General features: G+C 43.4%; 2 protein-coding genes across 3 annotated transcripts in view; one reads left to right on the top strand and one right to left on the bottom strand.

Moving 5' to 3' along the window:
- On the bottom strand, positions 1-2,599 carry LOC146989152 (uncharacterized). Its single transcript, XM_085775344.1, has 5 exons — positions 2,406-2,599; positions 1,320-1,361; positions 981-1,229; positions 201-455; positions 1-95 (listed from the first exon to the last, which is right to left on the bottom strand). The coding sequence occupies exons 1-5, from the start codon at positions 2,485-2,487 to the stop codon at positions 1-3; spliced, it is 723 nt and encodes a 240-aa protein (XP_085631470.1). The 5' UTR covers positions 2,488-2,599.
- Positions 2,600-4,023: 1,424 nt separating this feature from the next.
- LOC146989151 (1-phosphatidylinositol 4,5-bisphosphate phosphodiesterase gamma-1-like) overlaps positions 4,024-23,704 on the top strand; it is a 35,517-nt gene continuing 15,836 nt past the window's right edge. The window contains exons 1-11 of one of the 2 annotated variants that reach the window (XM_085775133.1): positions 4,024-5,051; positions 14,334-14,483; positions 15,941-16,034; positions 18,028-18,075; positions 20,233-20,317; positions 20,417-20,497; positions 21,956-21,990; positions 22,423-22,495; positions 22,603-22,698; positions 22,798-22,916; positions 23,603-23,688. In XM_085775133.1, the coding sequence (XP_085631259.1) occupies positions 4,721-5,051; positions 14,334-14,483; positions 15,941-16,034; positions 18,028-18,075; positions 20,233-20,317; positions 20,417-20,497; positions 21,956-21,990; positions 22,423-22,495; positions 22,603-22,698; positions 22,798-22,916; positions 23,603-23,688 (1,198 nt within the window). In that variant the 5' untranslated portion in view covers positions 4,024-4,720. The remainder of the gene's footprint in view (positions 5,052-14,333; positions 14,484-15,940; positions 16,035-18,027; positions 18,076-20,232; positions 20,318-20,416; positions 20,498-21,955; positions 21,991-22,422; positions 22,496-22,602; positions 22,699-22,797; positions 22,917-23,602; positions 23,689-23,704) is intronic. The other variant, XM_085775134.1, reaches the window with a different exon arrangement.

The following is a 23,704-nucleotide window of genomic DNA, read 5'->3' as shown; positions in this document are numbered from 1 at the left end:
CTATCCGGACCACAGTAAAAAAAAGAAGGCAGAGGTGATGAAGTTCAAGAGCAGCAGAGCTGAAGTCTCTTCAGAACGAGAGGAGAAGTTTCGATCTGTACCAAGAAAAAGAAGAAAGAAGGCAGGTTATATGATGCAAGACTGTTTGTAACAGCTACATCAATGGCTCAGTCAGTCAGAGAGACAAGACATTTACTCACGTGGTGTACCAGATATGTCTCGAGTCTTGGTGACAAACAGCTGAGACACGCGGTTGGCAGCTTTGCAGATGAGCTGTTTGGAGTCCTTTGGAGTGACAGAAATGGTGTTCCCCTGACCACTGGCGATCCACGGGCCGTTATCCGTCTTCCAGGTGTAGACACACGATGGCTGACAGTCGGCGTGGCAGCTGAAGGTGTGTCGCACTGTCGGATCCATCACTCCAGGGCCTGAGATGGAAATGTTGGCCGGTCCAGCTGAGTTCAGAAAGTATACAGACGAGGGCCACACATTATTTTAATGCTGCAAGAGTTGGTCAAAATAACAATAATCAGTACCTAAACACTGCAAAAACTCAAAATCTTACCAAGAATATTTGTCTTATTTCTAGTCAAAATGTCATTCCTTGTCAAAACAAATCTAATTCTACTTGAAATAAGACTCACCACATTAAAACGTAACTTGTTTTTAGACACTTTTTACTTCTTTCAAGCATATTTTCACTTGAAATAAGTTGAAAAATCTGACAGTGGAGCAAGTTTTTCTTCCTTATTACAAGCACAAAAAACTTGCTTTCTCTGGCCGATTTTTCTACTTATTTCAATTGAAAATTAGTTTGAAACATATGAAAATGATCTGAAAACAAGTTAATTTTTAGGTGATGAGTCTTCTTTTAAGTGGAAAGAGATTAGTTTTGACTAGAAATTAGACATTTTGACAAGAAATGAGACAAAAGAGTTTGAGTTTTTGCAGTGTAAAAAGGTTCCAGTTCACATACATACCCAACACCTGCAGCTGTTTTGTAGTAGCTGCAGTCAGCCCTGTGCCGTCCCGTGTGGCTGTGCACGTCACTGTTAAAGCCTCCATCCAGCTGTTGACGGTGAAGGCGAGGACGTTGCCCTGACCCGTGGCAGTCTGACCATCCAGAGACATGGAGTAGGTGCAGGCAGGACAGTCAGCATCACACTCTACGCTGCTCGGGACGCCGACTGTCACAAAGTCTGGACCGGTGATCAACACGTTCAGTCCCGCTGGAAAATGAGCAGAGTTAAAAACATTAGCAAGAAAAAAAATCTCACAAGCAGTATTTTTGATATTTGAGATGATGCAACATGACTCACTGTCATCATTCTTGTCCCCGGTGCACAAAGCTGGCTGAAGGCCTGACAGGAAGAGACGATGCTCTTCATTAATATCCAGCACTTAACTTAAATCTTAAATACACAATCTGCTCAGTTGTCACGGAGGATGTTCACAAAGTGTGTTAGTGCTACTATGAGTGACCTTTGTTGACAGCATTTCATTCACAGAGTGGGACAGTTCAAGTCTTTTTACTTTACTTTTTCTCCATTGTTAAAATAGTAAATTCAGGAATTTGAAGGATGCAAAGAAATAAAAACATCCTCTGTTATTAGCAAGTTACAGAGCCTTTTCCATCGCCGCCCCCTCCCAACTCACTCCCCAAACCCATCCATACCTGCACACACCTCCCAACATTCAAGACCATGCTCAAAATTCACCTTTTAAAATTAGCTTTTAATATATAATTTTGTATTTTATACAGTTTTATTGCTGTTTTTAATTTTATTTCATTGTGACTTTGCTTTATTTTATGATTTTTAAAATATAAATTGTCTTTGAGCATTTGTAAACACGCTTACAAATACATTTTTTATTATTATTATTAATAGATCATTATTTTAACAATCTACAATGCTGCAGCCTCACTTAGAGTGACGTGACAACTATAGGCTCTAATGTTTGCTAACTTTATCAATGTTATGTAATCAAATCTAGTTTGTGGCGACATTTTAATGTAGAAACACCTCAGTAGTTTTAATCAATTAAATATCCAGAAATGAAAACTAATAGTTCCCTATGTATCCTATCACACTTGTTGTTGAAATAGAAGTGGTTGTTTTTGTTTGTTATATCTTATTATGTGCAGTGCCTGCGATCTCAGTTCTAATATTCTCTAATGTAGACGATGAGATGAATAAAGGCACTTGGATTAGAGAAAAAAATCAAGTCAAGTACAAGCTTTGAAGAACTGGTATTTCATGATCCTGATTCAAACATGTAATGTGGTAACTGATTTCAAACAGTCAGTAAAGGCAGGATAGCAGCATTGTTGCCCTCGTCTCAGCTAAAATGAAAAGCCCTCCACATTTGGTATCTTTGGTCAAAATTAAAAAATCCTGTGTTACCTGTCAAAAGCAGCAGAAGAAGCACAAGTCTGCTGAGATCTGAGCATCTTCTCTTCTGTTGAGACCTGCTGGTAGTTTCCATTGTGAAGCATTGAGGCCACCGAGAAGAAATTAACTGGAGCTGCAGTCGGTCAACAGTGTGAGGTAAACCTGCTCTTATCAGAACCACAGGATCTGCCCAGTCACTCTGAGGAGGATCTGGATCTGGATCTGGATCCAAAGCGGGAGTTAAGGGTCTTTTCTCATATGTTGTTGTGAAACAAACATACACCATATATCATCACTGACCTGAAATATAAGGTAAGAGAAGCAGCACACCTATATGATTATTCACTTTTTCCCAGCATTCACCTTGGTTCCGTAGCCACAGTTGGTGGTGAGTGACCCCACCCTCTGGTTCCCAGCACAATGACCATTATCAGAATAAACCATCATAATGTAAACAGATTTTTTTTTTTAAAACACTGTTGCATGATGGGTAGCAGGCTATTTATTTCACACTGAGCACTGGGTTGCAACTTGATGATGATGATATGATGATAAAAACAACACACTTATTAACTTTCCTTTTTCTCCCCAACTTTATTCTCATGTTTATATTGTTTTTGTTTTTGTTTTTGTTTTTTATTGTATATTTCTTATGTTTCTATCCTGAATGTGTTTTACTCTTATGGTGCTATGGACCTCTCTTTGAGATGTGTATTTAATAAAGTCTATCTATCTATCTATCTATCTATCTATCTATCTATCTATCTATCTATCTATCTATCTATCTATCTATCTATCTATCTATCTATCTATCTATCTATCTATCTATCTATCTATCTATCTATCTGTCTGTGCACCAAACTTGACATACATTTCAATGCACGGAGAAGAAGAAGGAAACACATCTCATCTTCTTTTCTTCTTGTCTCTGGCTGCAGATCTCCTGGAGGCCCGCGGAGGTCGCTCTGCTCTCCGCCGCCTCTCGTTCCCCGGCGCTCCGCCACCGCTGTCCTCTCCACTCCACTCCACCCTCCTCCTCCTCCTCCTCCTCCTCTCTCTCATCCTACTACAGCACTGAGAGGAGAGAGAGAGAGAGAGAGGGGTGGGGGGGGGGAGGGGGGGGGGGGGGGGAATCAGATCAAGCCTTTCCGGTCTACGAGCCCTAATTTCCTCCCAAGACCTCTGGCGTTGGAGCAGAGAGCGACGCGCAGGCAGAGCCGGAGACAGCCAGCCGAGCCGAGCAGCGAGGATAGAGATATAGGCTACAGTGTGTGTGTGTGTGTTGGGGGGACAATTAACACACACACACGCAGCCTTTTTTGCACGGGGAGGGTAACGCGTCCTATCGGTGTGGTGGTGTAGTAATGTGCCGGGAGAGGAGGAGTGTGAGTGTGTGAGTTGGGGAGAGCAGAGCAGAGCAGAATGGTCCGTCGGATGGGAGCGCACACGGATCTCGCCGCGGCCGCTCCGTGCTCTCCCATCCGCTCCCCACCGCCGGGTGTTTGTCCGAGAGTCGTTATTACATAACTCGGCGTCTTTGTCGCTTGTTGCACTGATTTCATTCTCCCAAAGCCAGGGCTGAGGAAGAGGAGAAGGAAAAGGAGGAAAAGGAGGAGAAGGAGGAGAAGGAGGAGAACCACGTCTTGTTTACCGCCCCAGCAGCAGCAGCAGCGGCGGCGGCGGCGGCAGGCGACGACGCGGCTGTGGCGGCGGTCCAAGCAGGATTTAAACCCGGACTGTGCTGCCTTCTTCTTCTTCTGCTGTCGTGGACTGGAGGGACGAGGAGGAGGACACACACACACACACACACACACACACACACACACACACACACACACACACACACACACACACACACACACACACACACGCACAAAGGGTGGAAACCTGAGTCCAGCGGTGATGAGAACTCACCCCGAGTGGATTTCGCTGGTGTGCTGCCAGAAGCATCTGGAAAGGATAACACAGGGATACACTCCCCCCTTCAGAGGACCAGAGGATACTAATTCACATCTCAGACATTTCAGTGCTTCACTTCTGTGGCTGCTGCTGCTGAGTGCTGCTTTTTAAGCTCGTGTTTTCTTTTCTTTTCTTTTCTTTCTTTCTTTTTTTAAATGTGAAATTTGCTTTTAATCACACTGGCACTCATAGCTATAGTCCACTTATTGGCACCAGTGGCTTTGGGCATGTTGGACAGCTGTGGACCTCCTGCCAGCGAGACTTGAACAAAGGACGGCCGGGGAATCATCATCATCATCTTCAAGAGACCAGAACAGATCGGTAATCCTCTGCTCGGTGTCCTCGGGAGCTAGTACTATGCACTGAGGATGTGTGCAGCCAGGTTCAGTGGCTGCCTGAATGGCTGTGCTGAGGAGGCCGTCGGTGGTGGTGCTGCTGCCGGTGGCGGTGGAGCTGGAGCTGCTGGTAGCGGTGGTGGCGGTGCCGGTGCCTCAGGGGCTGCCGGACCGGTCGTGGCCTCCAGGATGCTGGACTGGGCAGAGGCGGGTCCCCGGATCCTCCACAGCCTGGAGATGGGCACGGTGATGACCGTCTTCTACCAGAAGAAGTCGCAGCGGCCCGAGAGGAGGACGTTCCAGATAAAGCAGGACACACGGCAGATAGTGTGGAGCCGAAACCCTGACAAGATCGAAGGAGAGAGTGAGTATTGTTGTCACACAGCAGCACATGGAGGAGGGGGGGGGGGTTACTGACTGACTGACTGACAGGGGGGCCCCTCCACCCTGACCACCCAGGGCCCCTGGGCCTGTGCCACAGCCTCTGTGTGGTGTAGAGCTCAATCACACTAACATTTAGTTAAATTACAGGAACATTAGGCAGCAGCAGAACAACTCTAAGGAAAGTTTAATGCGTCTCAAACTTCCCTTTAAAGCAGAAGTAAGCGGAATGTTTGTGTTAATATAAGTCTTAAATAGTTATATCTTCCGACAACAATCACTTACATAGAGTGTTTGGTCCGAAACACGGGTCTGTCAGTCACTCTGCTCTGCTGTAAGCCGAGGAGAAAACTTTCCTTGTATCCTACAACCTTTATCCAATGAGGAGAGAGAACGGCATAAAGGGGCGGTCCTCTCTGTGTGTGCAGCCAAGGGATGCGCGTGAATGTGGTGACTTAGTGACGAGGGCGGGGACTGCTAACTCCATCTGCTGACAAGAAGTTAGCCAAAACGACTGGATCGATTACTTTTGCTTTAATATTTTCACATTGTGCTGTTTTTTTAATTATTATTATTTATTTAAAGGTATATGTAGGAATTCCCCCCATCCAGCGGTGCGGTTGCTTATCGGAACGTATTCTTGATGTTGCATTCATGTGAAATCGGGCAGACGTCAGACAGACAACAGACGCTGCATATAACAGGATAAACAAGCGTCTATGTAAACAAGTGGTCCGCCAGCACGAGGCAAAACAATAGGCTACAGGCGTGACAATCTGTTGTCATGGTGATGTCGTATTGTTTACCTGACCCACGTTTTACCGTCTTTCTCTCCCCGAGCCGACAGCTCCGCTGAGTTTCCATGGTTACCTACGGTCATGCTGCCACTGAACGTAAAAAATGGCGATGCAACATGGCCGTCTCGGTTCGGTGCGTCGCCCACTTATGTATTTGTAACGACTTGTAACAACTCATTCTAAGGTACGAGAAAGCTTTAATTTGTATGCGGGTGTGATTCGACTTCAGTGAAATACGTATTTATGAAAGCAATATTTGATTTTTGCTAATAAAAAGCCAAATAAGTTACACACTGGGGCTTTAAAGGTCTTATAATCAGGGACAATATACATTAATAAACTATTTTAACAAATGTAAACATGCCAGAATTAGCAGAAAGGCTATTTGATGTAACATCTTTGTCAGTGTGGATCAGATGAATCTACACGAACCCCAAATTAGTAGGCTACAGTGCAGGCCGCAGAAAGATGTTAAATTACTTTATCCAGACACAAGCAGTCTCACGACAGCTACAAATCGACCTAAAGAGGGATGTTTGTGAGTATAAATAGATGCAAAATGACTGAAAAGTGACGTTGAGTGTTGACAAAGGGACACAAAAGTCAGTCCAAGGTGGGATGAGGGTGGTGCTACACATCTGTGCCCATGATCTGTCCATGCAACAAGCTTACCGTCTCTGAATAGCCTAAGTTATGTTGCCGTGGTGTCTCAGAGACTAAAGTCGGCCTTTGCATCATCCCCATGGTGCACTGCTCAGAGTTTGTGTATCAGAAGATGCTGAAATGTCAGCAGAGTCCTGAGGTCTAAGAACACGCTGACAGAGACAGAAACTGAACACCAGGGAACGGTTCCTCCTCAGCGAGAGCACCCTTTAAAAAAAAAAAGGCTCCTGGGTCTCGACCTCCTGCACCCCGTGACCCTTAGGAATAAAAAAAAAACCACTGTCGGATTCTGACAAAAAGCTCGACCAAGGAGAGAGTGACAGAAGTTTTTTGGTGCCTGAATTTCCTTCTCCTCTGCTGTGTCGGGTCACAGACATTTCAGAGATGAAGATGTCTGAATTTCAGCACAACGAAGTTGAGCTTTAAACCCGGCACACGCAAACAAAGACACTAAGTCTGGGTGTCAGAGTTTAATACTTATTTGGCACCAGCTTAGAAGAGACATCTTGTGTAGTTTTGCTCCAGTCAGAGATCTGCTGATTTAAACCAGGCGGATTTCCTACGAGGCAGCTTCTGTTTGTGTTTGAGTTGAGTCGGAAAATGCTTTGATTTTTAAAATTAAAGCAGCGTCCGTGGCTTTTTTTCTGGTGCTTTCAACCATGCATCGTACCAGGAGGTTGTATGTTGTTGTTTGTGTGAAGTCCGTTCTCAGAAGAAGACCATTCGATGTAGCTGAAAGATCTGGAAAAAGAAACCACGACTTTGCTCAAAACTAGAAAGTCAGCCAGGGAGCTCAGACCTCCACCAAGGCCGGTGTCAATCAACAAACCCCCATCCTCCGGAAAAACGAAATTCAAATTTATAGTAGTTGATCTGGATCTGCCCCTAAATGAATGTTTTTGCCCCTGGTCCTCATCCCTGAAACTAGTGCATACTGGTTCTGCATGTTTTGCTCAGTCTTGCTGACGGATGATTAGGTAGAAAGGAACAAAGCAAAGAAACCAGCAGCGGTGTCGACATCAAAATCTTCTGCCCCTTTAAAAAAAACATGCATATCACTTTATTCTTTTTTAATTTTTCTAAATGTATTACTCCCCCCCCACCCTTCCATCTCGTGAGCTGATGTTACAGCGGAGGCGTTGTCGTGGCGTCCAAGCGGACAGACAGATCACGACCCTGTGACCTCAGCTCCCTCTGTGTGCGACCTGCAGTAACTCTGCAGGCCGAGGAGCGTGCATGCTGCCGCCACATGGGTCCCGAGTCCCGGCCCAACCCCGAGCTTCCTGTCTGCCTGCCTGACACGCCACGAGCCCGACGGACTGACGGACTGACTGACTGGCTGTGTTGAACTGTTTGTCGTTGTTGTTGTTGTTGTTGAGATCCCGTCGGCCTGTGAGTCGGAGCGCCGCGCGGCCCCGTCTGGGGCGTGGAGGCCATTGTCTGCGTCCTGGATTCTGTGGCCTGGGGGAGGATTTGTTACAGTGTCTGTTTGCAGCGAGAAAAGTTACGGCATTCACTGGCATGATAGAGTTTCCTTCTGTCTGCCATGTGTTCTGTTCTCCCACTTCTCTGACTGCATGGCAGCACGCTGGTAAAAAAAATGAGACAGGAAGAGTTTCACTGAGAAGTTGTTCAGGTTTGTTTCTTCTCCTTCTCCCTTTTTTTCCTCCTTTGTTAGTGTTTAGTTTGAGGTTAATGCCACAGAAGGTGTGCTGCAGAAACATCTGATCATATCAGCACCACTGACTTTTTAATGACCTCTGGAAACTTCCTGTGCGTCTCGGTACTTTTTATTTTTTTTATTTATTTTTTAACATTTGTCAGATTGGTGGCGGGTGGTGTTGAGGCCTCAGGGCCACCGTAGGTTTCTCTTCTTCTCCAGTCCTCCACTCTTTTTCCTTTTTTCACTGAGAGAGAGAAAGAGCAGGGAGTCTGATGACCACCGCACACACACACACATACGCACACGTGGGTGTTATTTCTGCTCGGGGAGCCTCGTCAATTATTTATCCATAATCATAAACCACACAAATGGCGCCTTTGCTAATCCAGCAGGCAGCGCATGCGAGCCTGAACGTGTACGAAACCACAGCAAACACCTACGCCGCACACGCACGCACGCACGCACGCACGCACGCACACACAAACACACACATTCATAACCCACAAATGCCTCTTTACAAACAACCTCCCTCTGGACAAACCCACCAAAGTAGATTCCTGGAACTCAGTGGGTCTCTCCTTCACTTTATCTCCCACAGCTCTATCTCTCAGCTGCCCACTTTCCTCCTCCTCCTCCTCCTCCTCCTCCTCCTCCAGCTGTTCTTTCCCAATTTCCTCCCCCCACACACACTCACCTCAACACCCCTCTCATTTTTAAGGTTCTTCTCTCCCACTCATTTCTTTCACTTTCTTTTTGAGTTTTCAATCACCCGTATTTATCTAACGGATGCCCTCCTCCCCCCCCCCCTCCGCCTCCTCCCCCCTTTCTGCTGCTGTTCCTTCCTTTTGTTTTTATTGCCTGAAAACTTTTTTTTTTTTTTTGTTACTGTTTGCTTTGATATAAAGTTTCTCCCTGACTTTTTTTTGCTACACACTCCTCGGGCTCTGATGAGCGCTTTGCAAACACCGGGGGCATTAAATCCTGAGGCACAGGAAGTGCAGGGTTATCAGGGAGTGTCTCTCTTCCTGTCTCAGATTGAAGGACTCAAAACAAAAGGAACAGCATCTTCTGCAGGAAGCTGAGACACGAACCACAGACGAGCCGCTGGAGGCATCGGATACTCAGGGATTTAATTAAAGTCTGGATTATTCTCAGTTGAGATGAACTGAACCTGCATTTCTTGTTCCTGTTCTTCGTTTTCTTGTTCTATTGTTTTCATGATGAATCCATCATCTGTGTTTAAAACTGCACTGTCACACAAGTTTAATGTAGAAGGTCAAAGGTCAACACTAACCAGGTTTAGTGTTGGCCTGAGCTGGTGACATCCATCCATTCATCCATCCATCCATCCATCCATCCATCCATCCATCCATCCATCCATCCATCCATCCATCCATCCATCCATCCATCCATCCATCCATCCATCCATCCATCCATCCATCCATCCATCCATCCATCCATCAACCTCCCAGTCACACATCCATCCATTCATGAATCCATCCATCCATTTATTCATCCATCCATCCACCCACTCATCCATCCATCCATCCATCCATCCATTCATTTATCCATCCATCCATCCATCCATCCATCCATCCATCCATTTATCCATCCATTCATCCATTTATCCATTCATTTATCCATCCATCCATCCATCATCCATCCATCCATCCATTTATCCATCCATCCATCCATCAACCTCCCAGTCACACATCCATCCATTCATGAATCCCATCCATCCATCCATCCATCCATCCATCCATCCATCCATCCATTCGTCCATTTATTTATCCATCCATCCATCCATCCATCCACCCACCCACCCACCCATTCATCCATCCATCCATCCATCCATCCATCCATCCATCCATCCATCCATCCATCCATTTATCCATTCATTAATCCATCCATCCATCCATCCATCCACCCACTCATTCATTTATCCATTTATCCACCCATTCATCCACCCATTCATCCATCCATTCATCCATCCATCCATCCATCCATCCATCCATCCATCCATCCATCCATCCATCCATCCATCCATCCATCCATCCATCCATCCATCCATCCATCCACCCACTCATTCATTTATCCATTTATCCACCCATTCATCCATCCATCCATCCATCCATCCATCCATCCATTCATCCATCCATCCATCCATCCATCCATTTATCCACCCACCCATTTATCCATTCATTTATCCATCCATCCATCACCCATCCATTCATCCATCCATCCATCCATCCATCCATCCATCAATTTATCCACCCACCCATTTATCCATTCATTTATCCATCCATCCATCACCCATCCATTCATCCATCCATCCATCCATCCATCTATCCATCAATCAACCTCCCAGTCACACATCCATCCATCCATCCATCCATCCATCCATCCATCCATCCAACGATCCATCCATCCATCCATCCATCCATCCATCCATCCATCCATCCATCCATCCATCCATCCATCCATCCATCCATCCATCCATCCATCCATCCATCCATCAACTCTAACCTCTGTCCCTGTCTTTCTCTCTCTCTCTCCCTCACTTCCTGTCTCCCTCCTTCTCTCTCCTTCTCCCTCCCTCCTTCTCTCTCTCTCTCTCTCTCTCTCTCTCTCTCTCTCTCTCTCTCTCTCTCTCTCTCTCTCTCTCTCTCTCTCACTGTAAACCCCTCCATGCCATCTGGCTGTGGAGTGATGTCACCAGCTGTACCAGGAACAGTTTGTGTTTCACTACAATTATCGTCGGCTGGTGGTTTCAGGTCGGAGCAGCAACACTGAACTCTCTTTCACTTTCTGAGCAGCGCCGAGAAACCTGGTTTTTAACTTTACCAGTTGTTGTTTCTTTTTTTTCTTCGACGACATGGACGTTAAAGTCTCTCTCTGCTGTTTTTATTTCCACCACGAGGCTGTCGACAGTCAGTGTCTTCTGCTCTGATGTGCGTCCAGTGTCTTCGTCTCCTCTCACCTCTCCCCTCCTGCTCTGTTCATCAGAGTTTACACCAGGCCGCTCTCCAAGCAGTTCCCTGTCTTTATCTCAACCGTGTTTACAGCCTGGACCAGGATTAAAGGCCGCAGTGGGAGGAATCATGCTTAGTGTGTGTGTGTGTGTGTGTGTGTGTCTTCACTCTCGTTATCTATCAGTGTCTGTGTGGCAGGGTGTGTGAAGTGTGTAAGGTTTAGCAAAGTTGTTTGTCTCATTGTCCGACCGCCAGACTAAACGGCAGGAAGTGCTGAAGGCAGAGAGACCAGAGAAACAACAGATCTCAGGTTCAGGAGTATTCATGAAAGTTCTATTTAGTTTGTAATGTCTGTCGCACTTTTTAAAATCCCTGTGCACTTTAAATTGTTTTTTATTTATAGGCTAGTTGTCTACCAGCAAGCACTTTTTAATCTGTTATTTTGCCCAGTAGATAGAGAGCACAGTAGCATCTTCTTCTTTTGTCTTCTTCTTCTTTCAAAGTATTTTTATGAATTGTGTATTTTATTCTTTGTATAATTTGTCCTGCTTTTTTTCTCCTTCTTGTCAAAGCTGCTGTCATGAACGAATTTCTCCTCGGGGATAAAATAAAGTATAATCTAATCTAAGAAGAAGCTGAGTCTAACCACCTTGTTAGAGCAGATTCCCTAAATTATGATTTAGATCCAGGAATATTTACTAAATCAAATCATAATCACAACCATTGTGACATTCAACAATGAAGACATGCATGTGTCCGATTGGCTGACACACTTGACTTAAAGTTGTGGATGAATCAGAAAATTGAAGACTGAGATATATTTTTATATTTTCCTATTAATGAACAGACCAAAACCAACGGTTTCCTAGTCCGTCCACTTCAGACGTCCCCTCCCTCCCTGTGGCTCTCAGCTCCGAGCCCATTGGTTCCTACCACAGATGTTTGGCTCACAACTCTATAGTTTCTTTTTTTTTTTTTTTGTCTCTTCAGTAAAACAGCTGCTCGCTGTAGCTTTTAGCAAACAAATCATTTGTTGGGAACTACTTTCAGTGGCGGATTAATCTACATTTATTACTTTAGCATTCCCAGGAAGCTCAACACCACTGTGGCTCCTTGGTATGTTTTAATGGGTTTTTGGAAACAATGGAGGTCTGTTATGGCTGAGACAAATAACACATCACTAGGTAGTTGGATTAATTTGGGCTTGTTTTTGTTTTTAAATGGGTTTTGTTGACAGTTCAGACGATACGCGACGTCCTCTTAACTCATCAGGTCGTTGTTGTTCCACTGATTATTTGATGCAGTTGTTGCAGCAACTTAAAAAAGTTCAGTCTCAGTTTCTTCTCTTCTTCTGTTGCTGATGCTTCCAACATTGGACACCTGCCCACCCACCTAATCCCCCGCCCCGTCCATCAGCAAAGTATGGACACGTTTCCATCTGAGGGGAAAAATAGCATTGTCTCTTAATCTCATGCCAAACGTTGCTGCTTGTCATCTCCACATGCAGGAGCCTCAGATAGGAACCAGATTTCTCCTCTTGGCTCTTTGATTCAGGTTTATATATCGAACCTGTTGGATCACAGCAACAGTCTCGGGTTGTATCTGTCTGTGTCTCCTTGTGTCCTCCTGTTGGACTGGAGACTTTGTCCCAGTGGGAAATGTTGATATCAAATAGGAAAACCTCTCCATTCTCTCGACTATTCCTGTTTTCATTTTGCGTGGAAAAGAACATCCAGGCTTATACAAGTCGGTTCAAGTGTGTGTGTGTGTGTGTTTGTGCTATAATAAGTCTGTGTTTGGTGTGTAAATGCCAGAGCATCTATGAGTGGATGTTTGTGTGTTTGCACAAGACATGTGTTATGTCAATAAGCCAGGGTTTTCTCTGTGGGTGTGTCGACTGGTACAAGTGTCAAAGTCAGAGTCCAGAGGATGACATCATCCTCTGTGGTCAGTCGCCCGACTTCTGCCGACTCCGTTTAACCCTTTAATCTCCTCCTGCAACTCAAGCTCTCACATGGAGGAGACCTTGTTGTTTCCGTTTTTACACCAAGAAGACACAAACTGTTCTGTCCAGACTTTTAGTAACAATCAGGTTTGGATATATTCTGATGGACAAAAAAATAAGTGTGTTTAAAAGTGCAGGAGACAAACTTCAACTTGAGCTAAATTTGTGCTGTAAATTAAAAAGATGCAGCCTTTTCTGCTGGGAAGCAAATGTCAAAGCCCAAAAATCGATCAAATACAGTACATAAAAAACAAACAAAAAAAACCTTTAAAATAATCTTTTAATGGAATAAAACTGAAAATCATCCTTGTATGAACTTCAAAGTTCCTTAAACATCTGCCTTAGATTTATCTTAATGGAAAGTTAAAGGGAAATAAAAGTCAGAATGAAAGATGAAGTGCATATTTAGATGTTTTAAACATCATTAGACATTACATGATGTAGAAACACTGCTGATGTCTCTAACTATAACACATCTGACTTGTTTCAGTCATTTTTCAGTCATTTCAGTCAAAGTTTCAGTCAGTTTTCCTGGGAAATAGAAAACGAAAGTGCTGCCATGCATTAGTGATAGAAACAAATGTTAAACCCACAGATTTTCTTTGCCTTTATCACCTTAGAGTCTTTATAATCCACACACTTTCCTCTAAATATCTAAACATGAGGTCACTTAGAGGACACAACGGCCAGTTTGTGTTTCTCATGTCAACATCTGGATGAGAATAAACATTTCATACACATTTCAGGCAAAATAATTTAGTGTAAAAATAGTTTTTGTCATCATGTACTTGATATGTTCTGTGATTCTTGCTTCAGATAAATGTGAAGCAGAGTTGGAGAAAGGGACTGTTTGTTTGGCTGCTGCAGACGTTTAGTATCATTCTGCTACCAACAGCTGAAATGTTTATGTGTATGTGTGTGTGTGTGTGTGTGTGTGTGTATGTGTATGTGTGTGTGTGTGTATTTCAGGACTCTCACACACAGTCCATTTGTTCGGCTCTCCGTCCGGCAGCGCATTTCTGTGTGTTTGGCAGGGAAATGAACAACGAGCCAAAGTGTGATTTATGGTGGTGAATATTTGTGTTCATGCAACACTATCCTTCCTTCCTTCCTTCCTTCCTCCCCCTTTCCCTCCCTGCCTCTCTCTCTCTCTCCGTCCCTCCAGTCGACATACGAGAGATCCGGGAGCTGCGGTTGGGGAAGGGCTCCCGTGATTTTGAGCGCTACCCGGAGGAGGCTCGTAAACTGGACTCTGCCCACTGCTTCATCGTCCTCTACGGCCTCGAGTTTCGCCTCCGGACGCTCAGTGTGGCCGGTCAGTGTGTGTGTGTGTGTGTGTGTGTGTGTGTACGTACTGCACTCTACACTGTGTGTGTGTGGGTGGGTTCGAGAGGTTAAAGGTTACACCCAATTTAATTCATAGTAATAATAATAAAGATAATGATAATCTTTATTTATATTGCACTTTTCTCAACAAAGTCACAAAGTGCAAGACTAAGAAGGAAAAAAAAAGATTAGAAGAGAAACAGCAATAAAACAAAAATTTAATTTAAATCCAAACAGAAATGAAACCTTTTGAAAAAAACAAAAAACTTTTAAGATGTGATTTAAAGGTATAGTTCAACATTTTGGCAAATTGGCCCATTGCCATAATCCCTATAGTCATAGCAGTAGGTTCATTACCTTTAATTGTGGTTGCAAGCTGCTCAGAGCTACACTACGGAGGCTAATGGGATTTCTTGGTTTCCCTCATCAAACTCATCAAATACACAATCCAACAACTCCACAACGCTCTGGTGGACAAGTTGTGACCTGCACATTCACCACGCTATGAGATAATATCAGAACGTTACCAGACAGAGTTGTTTTAGAGGTAAATTCATGCAAAACCACTGATGCGCGTTCTGTCAGGGGCAGTTTTCCAGCATGCAGTCTGTGTCTTGTCCACCAGAGCGTTTTGGAGTTGTTGGATTGTGTATTTGATGAGTTTGATGAGGGAAACCAAGAAATTCCATTAGCCTCCGTAGCGTAGCTCTGAGCAGCTCACGGCTCTGCTCCGCCGTCCTAAAAATAGCTTGCACCGACAAATAAAGGTAACAAACCTACTGCTATGACTATAGGGATTATGGCAATGGGCCAATTTGCCAAAATGTTGAACTATCCCTATAAAAGAAGTAACAGATTTAGCAGGTAACTAACTACATGTGCTGAACTGAGAGGGTGGACAGGCTCACAAAGGGTTCAGAGCTCCTCAATTTGGACTGAAACTTTGATCACTTAATGATTCAAACACCTCACACAACTAAAACAGTGCATTTTCTGGGGACTATTTTCACCGGTGGATGAATCCACCTTGCTGTTGTCTTCATTTACCATCTATTTCTGATCTGATGCTGTATCTTGTCTGTTAGTGTGTGGGCTGATGGGATAAATGTGTCAGCTGTTTAATGTGTTTTTGGACCATGTAGTTATTCTTTCTAGGGTTTAGATTATTTTGTTGCTGAGGCTGCTTTAGGAAATTATTGATGTCGCCTATTTTCACCTACTAATATTATAATGTTTGTTTGCTTTTACTTGTAATTTGAGATTAATCCAGATTCAGTACTTTATAACGGAGAGTAAAAAAAGAGAAGATGAAATGAAGAGAAAAGAGACAGAGATCTTCTTACAAATCGTGACCTCTGGCCTCTTTATAATAATAATATTGTTTATAATAATAAATTTAATTTGACCTTTTGACCTTTGACCCTCTGTTCCTCTGTGACGGAGCAGCCTTCAGCGAGGAGGAGGTCAACATGTGGATCACCGGCCTCAACTGGCTGATGGCCGATACTCAGCGAGCGCCGGCACCGCAGCAGATCGACAGGTGAGTGCGTCTGTCTCTCTCTCTCTCTGACTGACACCTCCCTCACATCAGGAGGCCACATCTGGCAAATCTCTGTAAACTTCCCCCCAAAAAACGGCCTCTCGTTCTCTCTCTCTCTCTCTGTCGGTTAATGCAGCAGTTATCCAGATGTGCAAAAGGTGACGCAGTTAGCAGCAGGATCTGAATGAGCATCTTTTGAGGAGAAACTGTTTAAAAAAAAAGATTCACGATTCACCGTCGTCTCCAGTTTGGACTCTGCATCACATCCTGCCTCTTTTATGACTCCTGGCTCTTCACAGTTCATCTCTAGTGCACCTTTAAGGTTTAGGACTCACCTTAGATGAAAGTTTAAAAAACTTACAGTGTGTTTCTAAATAAAGTTGCCAAGATTGATATAAAGTGAGTTTTAGAAATTAAATTTGAAATAAAAAAACGACACTATGGGGCAAATAGTGACTGAATACATTAGGAAGCATCACTGAAATGTTTATTTATGTGTTAATAAGGAAGCAGCTGACTTTCTCCTTCACCCTCTGCGTGTGTGATTAAGCGATATCGGGTTGCATCAGGAGAAGCAGCGACCTGGACCTGGGAGGAAGTGGCTGGTCGGGAGGAGAAGGACAAATATTTGTTTAGGCCTGAAAATATTTACTCCAGATGAATGTGCGGAGGCAGGTCTTGGCTTCCGTGGCGAGAGCGGGAGAACAGAGAGAGGCTGTGAGGGCGTGTGGGGGAGAGAGACAAGAGTTTTGTTGTCGACGTAATGTGAGCGAGTGGTAGCTATATGTTTGGACGTGGGCAGAGGAAATGAACTTTTTTTTTTTTGCTAATTTTGTCCATTTATGACGGTTGTGTAAACTGTTTGGGGAGTGGTGGATTCATCAGCTGGAAGTCAAACTTCAGTATTTTCAGCATCCACCTGCAAACTTATTGTCTTCACTTTATTGGAAGAAAATCTTATAAAACTGCAGCTGTTTGTTTTTTTTTTTCCAGATGAGGATAAAACTGTTTTTGGACAGCTTTTTTACAGCCCGTAAATCAGCATTCAACATCTGGAAAGACCCGTCATGGTCCAGAGTTTTTATTCCAGATGCAAAACAGAAGCTAGTTAGCCTAGCTGTCTGAAGTTAGCGCCCAATCCCACTGGACTGACGGTTGTTTCAACACCTGCAGCTCCCACACACTCGATGCTGAGTGCAGTCTGGGTATTAGAGTAGAGAGGGGGTGTTTTACTGCACAACAATGATGTGATAATGTGGAGAGATGGAGGTTTTTTTTAAATGTATTTTAGGTGTCTCCTGGCTGTGGATGTGAAAACCCATTCATTTTTTCTGTAGACAATTTTAAGGTGATTTATAGTTTGAACGCTGCTGCAGCTGTGGTAAATAACTAAGATTTTAAAATAAAAACTCAGAGAAACCAAATCCAGCAAGTTGTTGGGTGATGGTGGGTCCAGGTGGTGAGGGGGCGGGGCTTTGGGGTGGCAGGCAGCTTTGTTGTGACATCACAAAGTGACAGGAAGTCCTGACGGCTGGTTTTAAGGCTCAGTTTCTGAATACAGGCTGTGTGCATTTCTCTGTGGACTGAGGCTTTGATACTTTCACAGTATTAATATAGAACCTAGAGCTGCTTTATAATCACACCACACATGGACATCTACCTTTATACTGTATGGAGCTTTATTACAAACATCTACCTTTATACTGTATGGAGCTTTAATACAAACATCTACCTTTATACTGTATGGAGCTTTAATACAAACATCTACTACTTTAAATCATAATTTTAAAAATAATTATAATTAGTTAAAACATTTATTTTTATCAGTCTTTTTTCTTTTAATCAATTACTAGACATTTCAGGCGACCCCATTTGAATTCCAGGCGACCCCACGTGGGGTCCCGACCCCAAGGTTGAAAAACACTGCATTAACCTCATGTAGAGATGAACCCTCAGCCTATCTCTCTCTCTCTTCTCCCCTCTCCCTGTGCAGGTGGCTGAGGAAACAGTTTGAAGTCATGGACAGGAGCCACGAGGGCAGGTGGGTGACTCGCCACGAACACGTCAACCGGTCGTCAAAACCCTGTGTGTGTGTGTGTGCGCGCGTGTGTCTTTGGTTTTGTTGTTTCTCAGCGACCTGTGATGGATGCTCATTGGTTCACTGCTCCGTCACAGCAGGTGGGAAGTGGAAAGGTGAAACCAGACCCAGATGTCATCAAAGAGCCTGTTGCTGCTGCTGCTGCCCTACCCCAAACACACACTCACACACACACACACACACACACACACACTTTCAGGGTGGTTTTCTCTCTCGTGCTCGTGTTAAAAAGTGCAGGCTTCTGTTTGGGTGGAAGCCGCTCCAGGACAAACAGCCTGCCCCTGCCTGATAAGGAGCAGGAAGTGATGCGATGGGCTGGGAGAGGGCAACTTCCTGTCTCTTGTGAAAATAGTAACAGTAACAGTAACAGTAGCGAGACAGAGGGAAGAGGGAGGAGACGGGAATCAGAACCAGACCTGGCACTGACAGCAGTCGGTCGTTGACCCCAGAAGATCCTCCCCGCCTCAGAGCATCGACCTGGACTTTTTTTTTCTTTTTTTTTCCTACCTGCCTTTCTTGCTTCCTTCCTCATTCTGTTACTGATGGCTGATGGTGGCGCGTGTGTTTTCTTAATCAGCTGAAGTGATTATCCATGTGCTGTTTGTCTTAGAATAAAAGACATAAAGGTAAAGACATCAGCGACTCCAACATATCTGTGAATATTCCCCCAAAATCATCCCCACAGTATCTGTTGATCAGCAGACGGGAAATGTAGATTATAAAGACTTCTCGTCTGTGTCGGCTTTTAAACTTGAGGTTAAAAGTTGTCGGAAACAGCTCAAACTTTGCTGCTGAAGATCACGTAACACTGAGTGAAAGCTTCCGAGCGGCTACTAAACACATTTGTCGACCCTGGTTTCAAAGGTCAGAGGAGAGCGAGGTTAACGACACAATGTCACCAGGCGTCAAAAGATCCTGAAGCTTTTCAGGGGAAATGATGGTAAAAAGATCAAAGTTTTTGAATCTGTTACTGGAGGAAACAACTTGTCGAATTGTGATGGGATTTGAACAAACCAAAGCATCATTTAAAAAAACCCCCAAAAACAGTGGTGTCCAACCTTCTCCAGCTCGTGTGAAAATATCAGAGGCCAAAAAAACAAGTTCTCAATCTCTTTTTATCTAAATGGTAATGATCAAACATCTAGGACTGATTCACTGTGGTAACATGAACAATGAGACACTGTGAAGGTTTTTCAAGTTTGTTAATTGTAAATTAGATTAGATTATTTGGTTCAATAGATGGTGCATCATGTGTTTCTGTGGTGGTCATTAGCTCTGTGACATCACAGTGATGGACTCTGTTGTTTATTTATTTACCTTTTTGAATATTTTATATAGTTAACACAGATAGAGGAGACTCAAATATAGACACAAAGCATAATAATACTGTAATTAGAAAAATCCCACCCACTGTAGTTTCTATAGGGGACTATTTTCAGTGATTTTGGTGCGCTGTATAGTGAGTACATGGCGCAGCAGCAGGATGGTGGGAGTCACTTTAACCTACAGTCTGTGTCCATGGTGATGATGGGACATGTGACCCCAGTGCAACACTGTGGTTCACTGACGTGTTTCAGTAACTTTAGAGACTCTGAACTATCAGACTCCTGCTGATCTGTGAACTGTTCAACAATGAAAACCGCTCCAAGAATCGTCTCATTCATTCATTCATTCAGACATGAAGAGTCTTTACACTGAGATCAGCTCCTCAAACTGTACAGCGCCATCTCCTGGTGAAAATATGTGAGGAGGACTTATCAACGGCTGTTGGTTCTTTAAGATTGTCCAGGTTACTTCACTGCATACCTGCAAGATATGTGGAAAAAAAGAGAATTGAATAGCGTCTGTTTTACCTTAACGTTTTTGTATTTTCACTTTCAAAGATATAAAAATGATGATGTGACTTTGTTGGGTCTCGTGTTCCAGACAAACATGCTTCATTTGTGACCTTGCAACATCCTCCTGCAGCTCCTATGATCTTTATATTACACCTGTCCATATTATAATTCTGAGTATAATAATATGTAGTAACAAAAACTGTGCAGTCTGACCTCATTATGTTCAAACAGACTCTAACTCTTCCTGTGTTCTTGTTTCCAGCATCACAGTGAAGGACGTGAAGACTCTGCTGCCTCAGGTCAACTACAGAGTCCCCAACATGCGTTTCCTCAAAGACAAACTGCAGGTCAGAACAGATCATCTTTTTTCTTCACCTCCTCACAGTTTTAAAAACAAATCTTCCTCTTTTGAGTTTTTCTGACGCTGCTCTCTGTTGAACCGACAGGAGGTGGAGGCTCGGAACGACTTGTCGTACCCCAACTTTGCACAGCTCTACCGGACGCTGATGTTCGACGCACAGAGGAGTGTGAGTGTCAATTTAGGTTTTGCATGCAAAGACACAAACACACACAAAACACATTCAGATTCACACTCGTAGACACAGGACGGTGGAAGAAATACTCAAATCCTTAACTTAAAGACAAGAAGTTACATCACGAGGGAAAAAAAAATCCACTACAATTAAAACGCTTTGATTCAAATGTTATAAAATCAGTTTGTTGCCCAAAAATTCACTTTTTCCTTATTACATCAAGTCAAAAAAACTTGTAAATGTTATAAAACATTTGTGCTAATTGCTTTACAATGTTACGGTCAATCTTTACCTGTACAATCTGCATCTTCTCCCGATACCTGCAGTGGAGTAAAACGTGCCCAAAATGCAAAATTTCCACCTTAATTCCACCTTAAAACCCCCCTTAAAGGTCCAGTGTGTAAAAATGGAGGTAAAACCGTGATATAGCGTTCAGATTCTAGATTGCAGTGCTCACCCCTCCCGTCTGCGAAGTGACGGTGGCCTCGACTGGGAGTATTTCAGGAGCATGGAGCGATGAGGTGAAGATCTAAATCATTTTACGATATGTCTGCTTTTTCCTCCTCCTTCTTCTTCATTGGTTTACTTATGAACGCACAACGTGCTCTCTGGCTGGCTGGATTTTCCATTCGGCTTGCTATATGTATATATAAAATAATAATTATAAAGCTACGACAACCAAATGTGGGAGCCAAAGTGTGTTTTGTGTGCTTCTACATGGTTTGTTTGTTTATATTGTAAAGTTCACATATGAGTGTAAATAAATAATTGATTTGTTTGGATAAATAGTTAATTAAAATAGGTAAAAGATTAGTTAAATTCATGTGATTTAATTCACGATAAGTTAAAAAGGATTTTTTGTAACCTTTGTTACTGTCGCTTTAAGAAGACAGAGGCAGTTGAGGCTTGGTGAGGACTGAGCCACACAGTTTTCTTACCGTAGTGCCTTTTTTGAATGAGAAAAACTTTGATTTTGGATTACTCCTGTAATAGGATACTTTTGGAAAACAAGGAATAAATACTTTCTTTCTAATCTTTTTACACCGGAATCCTGTGGACATTTTTTCCATGCAGTAAAGGTGCACGAGTCAAGTTAACCTGGCTAAAAGCTTCAACTCCCACACCAAACAAATTTTATTTTATAGCCATTATTATAACCTTTATATATTCTCGAAGACCACTGAGGATAGTCCTCATTTACAATGGTATAATATAGTTGCATATAGTAAGAAAAGTTAAAATTATACACTTATACAAATATATTCATGGGTAGTATATTCAGATTTTGCCAATAAACCCTGCCAATTATTACACACTGGACCTTTAAGTTGAGTATTTGAGTAGATTCTCCAGCACGTTGCACTTGCACCACACTCTGAGCTTCACTGTCTGATGCTTCACCTGGCTCCCTCCCACCTGTCCGTCACCTGGTTCCTCCCCTTCTGTTCCCAGATTATTGAGCAGCTGGAGCTCTCCTTCCCTCTGCGGTGAGTCCCTCCACCTCCACCTACACCTTCACCACCTCCTCCTCCTCCTCCTCCCACCTCCTACCCCCAACACCACCACCTCCTCCTCCTCCTCCTCCTCACCGTCGCCCCTGTAGCCGTCCACGTTCTCTTTTAAAATCGCAGATTATCAGTGTCCCAAGGAAGGTTTTGGCTTCAGGAAAGTGAAGCGTTTCCATGTGTTTTTCCCATTTTAATGGAACTTTAATGTTTTTTTTTTTTTTTTTTCTTGGCTTCTTTTACTTAATGTTACGGGACATTAACCTAAAAAATGACATAATTAGAACTGGCGCAGGTAGAGTAATGAGGTTAATTGCCAGTCAGACATTTGTATGTTAATGTGTCATGTCTGCTCTCACTCTCATTCTTTCGCTCCATCACCGTCTGACATCTTGAAAATGGTTGTGTTTGTAGGAACGTTGACAGACCGGAGCTTTGTCAGATCTCTCTCTACGACTTCCAGAAGTTTTTACAGATGGACCAGAAGGTACGGAGAAAAAATTCAGCCCCCGTCAGCACAACAACAGAAAAAAAAAAAAAAAAAAAACAGGAAAAAAATGCTTTGTACTCACTTCTTTATCCGGCTCGTCCCAGGAGTCCTGGGCGTCTGATCTGAGCCGGGTCAGAGAGTTCCTCATGGGGTACATGAGGGGGGGACCGCAGCCTGAGCCGATGCTGCAACTAGACGAGGTGAAACACAAACACAAACACCATCGCTTATGTGCAAAAACAAAAGTGAAATAAACCAGATTTTCTTTCTTATCTTCTCATGTGACTTTGTTTCTCTAGTTCCTGACGTTCCTGTTCTCCAAAGAGAACTCGGTTTCCGACCCGCGGCTCTCACCTGTCGTTCACGAGGACATGAAGCGACCGCTGTCTCAGTACTGGATCTCGTCCTCACACAACACGTACGTCTCTTTATCCGTCTCTAATGTTCTCAGACTTATTTAAACTCAATTAGTTCTAGAAAAACATAATGAAATTGGCTAAATAAGAAATACAAATTCAACTGTTGATGATCATATCATATAGTCAAATTTGATATAGCAAGACCTGTTCTGTTATAGACCGGCTGGTATTCAGTGCAAATATCTAGACTGTAAATGCAAAATATTTCATATTTTCATACCCTTGTACATAAGGTACGTTGCTTAAATTTAGTGTTTGAGATAGAAAACAATGTCTCAATGCATACCATGTATTCACATTGTGCCCATTGCAAGAATATAAACATTGATGCTACAGGACACTGTTTTGGGCTTTATGTTTCTTATAAAACAAAGCAGAAACATAACCCTATGTCCAAGGACCAGCCTGTAAGGTTATTTGCATCCTAATAATGCTCATCCTTTTCAGTAGCGTCCACAGTCAAAGATCTTATTGTCCTGAAAGGAGCTTTAGTTGTTGTTATTCTCAAATCTATGATTCGAATTCTGTTTATTTACTGTCATCATCTGATGTTGACGTAGATTGAACTAGTTCAGTTTTCCATTATTTGCTAAGGATTCACTAGGACAGCTGCTCAATCAAAACATGATATAAAGTATAAGTAAGTAATAAATGACAGTGTTGTAACAGTGTGTCATTGTCTCAGATACCTGACAGGTGACCAGTTCTCCAGTGAATCATCTTTAGAGGCCTACGCCCGCTGTCTGAGGATGGGCTGCCGCTGCATCGAGCGTAAGAGACAATGTTT

This window comes from Trachurus japonicus, chromosome 4 (assembly GCF_045865225.1).
Source record: "Trachurus japonicus isolate A0001 chromosome 4, Traja_1.0".
NCBI classification, from domain to species: domain Eukaryota; kingdom Metazoa; phylum Chordata; class Actinopteri; order Carangiformes; family Carangidae; genus Trachurus; species Trachurus japonicus.
The sequence above is the reverse complement of the archived record's forward strand: the minus strand, read 5'-3'. Positions and strand labels throughout refer to the sequence as shown.